Source organism: Amblyraja radiata, chromosome 9, assembly GCF_010909765.2.
Source record: "Amblyraja radiata isolate CabotCenter1 chromosome 9, sAmbRad1.1.pri, whole genome shotgun sequence".
Lineage (NCBI taxonomy): Eukaryota > Metazoa > Chordata > Chondrichthyes > Rajiformes > Rajidae > Amblyraja > Amblyraja radiata.
The window spans coordinates 1010068-1016437 of record NC_045964.1 but is presented as its reverse complement, the minus strand read 5'-3'; the positions used below and the strand labels follow the sequence as shown (position 1 = coordinate 1016437).

Here is a 6370-nt window from a genome sequence, read left to right as displayed (position 1 = left end):
TTATTTCTGGGCAGTCCATATTAAAAACATGAATTTCTGGCTGGAAATGGATCACAAGCAGATTGGTTAAGGATGGAAAAGGAAGACTGTTTACCTTTTGAAATTGGTTCGATTATATTTGCTCCCACAAAATTGCATAAAAAAACCTATAAGGAAAACCCTATAATACAAAGTGGAATACGAATTTGGAAACAATTTAAAAAAGCTTTAAAACTGAATTATTTAATATTGAAGGGGTTGGTGCAATATACGGCTAACCCACAAATGTGTTGTTATGAGATATACTCACGTTTGAAAAATTCATAAATCACAAACAAAAGCAATGTTTCCAAACCAGGGCTTCGGAGATGACCTCATTCTTCAGGGAACAGGGGTTCTCCTCTTCGACTATAGATAAGGCTCTCACCGGGGTCTCTTCTATACCCTGTAACTCTGCTCTCACACCCCATCCCCCCCACTCGTAACAAGGGCAAAGTCCCCCTTATCCTCAACTTCCACCCTACTGGCCGTCACATACAACAAATAATCCTCCGTCATTTTTGCCACCTCCAATGGGATCTCACCACTTGCCACATCTTTGAACCTCCTGTGCAATTGTTTCAGGGTTGGGGAGAGGCCTGTATATTGAAGATGCATTTTTCCTCTAATATGTCAATTTACCTTGAATGTAGAAGAGCTTATTAAAATCTTCTTACATCGACCATATTAGTATTTTCTTTCAATCTTCTTTTGGACCTAAGACAGTAGGATGCATGACTTACAACAAGAACAAAACCAAACATGTACAACTGTGTAAAAATTGATAACTTTATTATTGTGGTAAGTCCAGATCTATTAAAGAAACTTTCTAATAACTTTTTACAGTACTGACAAACCTAGTATCCCTATGGCCGTTGATGGGAGAACAGAAAATAATATTTTCACGACAGAATAATATCGACAGAAATAAATAATATTTTCTCACCTTTCTTTGGTGGAACAGTGAGCTGAACTTGTAGATGTAGGTGCCAGGACGGTAATCACAAAGCAGCTTATCAAGATGGCACTAAAATGTACCCATGACCTACTACGGCTTTTTCACAGAGTGGTCTATCTTGTCGGGAACTAAGGGGGACCTGGCGTAGAGGGGTTGTATGATGGGTGAGTACTTTTTGTAACTTTGTCGCTGCCTTTGTGGCGACTCTTTTGTGTACTTTGTGTTAAAAAACAAAGAATTTCACGGCATCTCGCCAGGTACAAGTCCCAATCTATCTTCAGACAGTCAGACAGACAGATAGACAAAGGCAGACAGAAGGTAGATTAAGTTAAATGGGTGCGTAGTGTGTGTTAGAGCAATACAATGGAAATTAGGGGGTGGGGAGGAAGGATGGGAGGGAAATGGGCAGAAACCGTTAGATTAAGCAGGGGGAAACATTTTAAAAGAAAATTAACAAAAATATGTTAATTGATAGATATGCTATATCACACACATGCTATACTGTTCCCCCACAACACTACACTGTGAGAGGCATAACGGAAGTCGGATTGAGCATACTAAAATGACGGCCCTTCTGCTCCATTGCGCACTACACCGGAGTGCATTGGAATTTTGCAAGAGTAGTCTGTCTTGCTCGTCTATGATCTTTGGTTCCTGGCCCCCTCTCCCCCTGCGCCGGATCTCTTTGTTTTCGGCAATGCAGCTCGTCCACCTCAGTCCCAGCTCAGCTAAACCTTGAGGCTCCAGCCCGACCTCATGAAGGGTGTCTCCAACTAGTCCTCGGCTCGTCCTTGGGGATCTGGCCCGACCATCTCCCCTCGACCACTTGCTCCACACCGGCCTCTCTCTGCAGGCCGCGTGTGAGTCCCCCTCCGTAGTCTGACCCAGTGTTTCCACTTTGAAGGAAATTACTTGAAATTCTGGAAATTCCGGTTGTCTTCAGGTAATTTTAGGGAAATGAAATAATTTTGGGAAATCTCCTGGCCCGATAAGCCTTCCGCAACTGCGTATGTGCGACTGCCTCCCCAACTGCGCACGCACGGAATCCGGGCACACTAGCAGGGAGATGCCAAAGGGTCCAATTAGGCCCGCGGGATGATTTATGTATGTACCTGTATATTTACAACCATCGGCGCCTGCGCAGTTGGGGGAGGCCAGTCAGCCGCGTTACAATTGAAAATGGCGCCAGTGACGCGGTAGGGACGCCGACTTCCCTCGCATGCGCAGTGTGCCCGGTATCCCCGTATGCACAGTTGGGGCAGCAGTCGCACATGCTCATTTGGGGAAGCCGTACCCGGCCGGGAAATACAATCAAATTCCGGGTAATTTGGAATTCTATTTCAGGAAAAAAAACATTGAGGTGTGCAAGCAGGCAGGCCGGGTCACATGGGAGTGTCCCTGCTCATTGGCAGTGCCTCTGCTCACCAGGAGTGTCCCAGCCCACTGCTCACTGTTTTTTAAATAATCCAAATGCTTTTATTCAATTATATACAAATACACAGTAACAAAATCAAAACTGCCATTGGCAGTTTGCAATCAAACAGTAATCAGATTAAAATATTGGCAACTTTACCTACAATACACCCCCCCCCCCCCCCCGGCAACGGCAACCAGCGTTCACAGAAGGCCTCCAGTCCCCATGGACACCGTGTGCTCCCTCTCCAGGGACACGCGGGCACGGACATTGGCCCGGATGAGGGGCAGGCAGTCAACTTGGGCTGCCCTAGACTGCCTGGATCCGCAAATGGTCATCTTGGCCAGGCCCAGGAGCAAACCGACAGGGAGATAACTCCCCCCCCCCCCCCCCCCCCCCTCCCCCCCCCCCCTCCCAACCTTACCCCCTCTGTTGGGTGACCAAAGATCAGGAGCGTGGGGCTAAAGTTCAGCCAAAACATGAGGAGCAGCCCCTTCAGATAGTCGTACGGAGGCTGCAGCCTCTCGCACTCCATCTACATGTGGGACATCGTCTCTTCCTCGTTGCAGAAGTGACAGGCGGCTGGCGTGTCCATGAACTGACTCAAATATCTGTTGCACGCCACAGCTCTGTGCGACACGCTCCACAGCAGGTGTCCGATGGACAGGGGGAGGACTCCCTTACAAAGAGACCTCCACTGGGGACCACCTTCTCTGTCAGCCCACTGCTAACCAGGAATGTCCCTACTTACTAGCATGTCCCTGCTCACAGAGAGTGCCCTGGCCCGCTGCTCACCAGCATGTCCCCGCTCACAGAGAGTGTCCCGGCCCGCTGCTCACAAGCATGTCCCTGTTTACTGGGAGGCTACCAATGTCAACTGCAACTGGTACATTTTATACATTCTCAAATGACGAGATTTTGTACAGAGACTTGATTAACAATAAAAACGAGGGATTTTGATTACAGAATGAACTCAGGCCGTCTTAATTAGGTCGGAAACAAAATGAGATGATTATCCACAAGTCTCAATTCATTAATAGTAAATCCAAATTTCAGTTATAATGATGGGTGCATGCATAATCAGTTCATAATCATAATCACGCATAATCAATTCCTGTTCAGCTTTGTCTGCGGTTTCCTGTTATCACATTAGCACAATCCACAGCTCTATTCACTATTAGCCCTCACTATTGTTTACCCTTCCCCTAGGAACCTGAGGAGGTAACCTTTTACGCTAAAGGGTTGTGGGTGTATGGAACGAACTGCCGCTGGAGGTACTTGAGGCAGGTAAGAAACATTTGGACAGGTACATGAACAGGTACATGAACAGGGTTAGAGGGATATGGACCAAATGCAGGCAGGCGGGACTATTGTAGATGGGACATGTTGGCCAGCGTAAGCAAGTTGTCCCAAAGGGCCTGTTTGCATGCTTGTTATTATATAACAACAATTATATACTCATACAGCATGCAGATTTTCATCAAACTACGTCTATTGAAGTCATTAATGTATGGAAGCAAATGCTATTTGCTGCAAACAGGCTAATTCAGTTTCCAAAGCGGTATCATTGTTTTACATACAACGGCTACCAACAAAAAGGTAGAAAGTAACAACTTGGTATAAACTACCTTTTCCAATGCATATCATCACTGCATCAATTGGAGTCATTGGTTTGATTGTAGCACCTTGCACTGAAAAGTTATTTCAAGATGTATGGAAATGAATGCTGTTTGCTGCAAGCAAGCCAATTCAGTTTCCAAAGCAGTATTGTTTTTCATACAACAGCTATCAACTAAAATGTAGTAATGTGTTGTAAACCACCCTTTCTGATGTATTCCAATACTCTGCATCCTATGAAATAATTGGTTTGATTGTAGTTATTGAAAAGTCATTGCAGGAATCATGGGAGCAAAAGCTGCTTGCTTCAAACAGACCTACTCAGTTGTTGTGTGATTTTCCATATATCAGCCTTGAACTAAAATGTAGTTAGTAATAATATGTTGTAAACTAATGTTTGTGATGTATTTCATGAAGTTGAGGTGATTAAAGTCATTTATACGATAGTGGCTCCTTGCCCTGAAAAGTTATTGCAAGATTTGTGGAAGTGAATGCTGCTTGCTGCAAACAGTGTTTTCGATCTGTAGATTTATTTTACACATCGGCTTCTAACTACAATGTCGTTAGTAATAACGTGTTGTAAATTAACATTTTTCTGATCATGAAGCTGAAGTGATTGGAGTCATTTACTTGGTCAGTTCAGTTTAGTTCATTGTCCCGTGTACCAAGTCAGTGTTTCAAATCGCTGGTCGGCCCACAGAGCACGTGCTGACCAGCAATGCATGAATACTAACTCTATCCTACACACACATGGGAATACTATGGGGTTAGGAGGGAGGAAGAGATAGATCAGTCATGATGGGCCGAATGGATTAGTTCTACTCCAATCACTTATGACATGACAATTCACAATTTTTTTTACCAAGACAATCAGCCTACAAACCTGTGCAGCAGCAACTCGAAACATGAAATTTAAAGCAAATTAAAATGATGGCAAACAGGTCACTGGTCCAGTTTTTATATCGGCAAAAAGAAAGGGGTGGCTAGTTTTTATTGGCTCTTTCATAGTTTCCTCCAGTTGACTGAAATGTTTCATTAATTTGCTTTTCTTTCTTCCTCTTGAAATCCCACGGAAGTAAAGAAGGGCTGAAATATGCTCCTCACTGTAAAATACAAGTGTCAATGACAATGAGAATCAGTACATTTTAATTTTAAGATCATAATCATCATCATAATTATGCTTTATTAGCCAAGAATGTTTTGCAACATACGAGAAATTTGATTTGCCGTACAGTCATACCAATAAAAAGCAACAGAACACAAAAAATACATTTTAACATATACATCCACCACAGTTACTCCTCCACATTCCTCACTGTGATGGAAATCGAAAAAAAGTTCCATCTCTTCCCTACTTTGTTCTCCCGGGGGACTCGAGCCTTCCGTTGACAGGGCGATCTTGGCTCCCGGAGCTGCCGGTTGGGCCTTCCGCATCAGGGTGATCAAGCTCCTGCATCAGGGGGGGGGGGGGGGGGGGGGGGGGGGGGAATCTCAGCTCCCCCGCGCCGGGCGATCGGACCCCAGGTCGGGGCTGGTCAAAACCTTCTGCGTCGTTTGGAGCTCCCGACATCTGTCTCTAAACGAGACTGCGAGCTCCTCCATGGTTGAGCTCAATGCGTTTTACGCATGCTTTGATAGGGAGCACACTGATGTGCCTTCCCGAGCCCCCATTCGCTGTGATGGTATTTCAGTCTCAGTCACAGAGGCCGACGTCAGGAAATCCTTCAGAGGGGTGAACCCTCGGAAAGCACCTGGTCCTGATGGTATACCCGGTCATGTTCTAAAAACCTGTGCGGACCAACTGGCTGGAGTTTTTATGGACGTTTTCAACCTTTCACTTCTGAGGGTTGTGGGGGAGGGGCGTTGTGGGCAGGGGGGGTTGTGGAGGGGTTTGTGGTTGGGGGAAGAGTATGTGGGGGGGGAGGAGGGGAGGGTTGAAGGGGAAGGGGGTTGTGGGGAAGAGGGGTATGTGGGCGGGGGTGTGGCATTGTGGGGGGTGTTGTGGGGGGTTGTGGGAGGGAATGGGTGAGTGGGAGGGAGGGGTGTGGGAGGGTGGTACGTGTGGGCAGGGGGGTTGTGGGGGAGAGGGGTGCATGGATGGGGGGGGGTTGTGGGGAGTGAGGGGGGGGTGTGGGCAGGGGGAGAGTTGTGAGGGGTGTGTGGGAGGGAGGTGTGTGTGGGAGGGGAGGTGTGCGGGGGGGGAAGTGGTGTGTGTGGGAGGGAGGTGTGTGTGGGAGGGAGGTGTGTGTGTGGGAGGGAGGTGTGTGTGTGGGAGGGAGGTGTGTGTGTGGGAGGGAGGGGTGTGTCGGAAGGGAGGTGTGTGTCGGAAGGGAGGTGTGTGTCGGAAGGGAGGTGTGTGTGGG

At 46.9% G+C, this 6370-nt stretch overlaps 1 protein-coding gene across 3 annotated transcripts in view; it reads right to left on the bottom strand.

The window, feature by feature from the left end:
- Positions 1-4518: 4518 nt before the first annotated feature.
- The window catches only part of exoc3l4 (exocyst complex component 3 like 4), a 60517-nt gene continuing 58665 nt past the window's right edge, over positions 4519-6370 (bottom strand). For all 3 annotated transcript variants that reach the window (XM_033026481.1, XM_033026480.1, XM_033026483.1), the window contains one exon: positions 4519-5110. In XM_033026481.1, the coding sequence (XP_032882372.1) occupies positions 4930-5110 (181 nt within the window). In that variant the 3' untranslated portion in view covers positions 4519-4929. The remainder of the gene's footprint in view (positions 5111-6370) is intronic.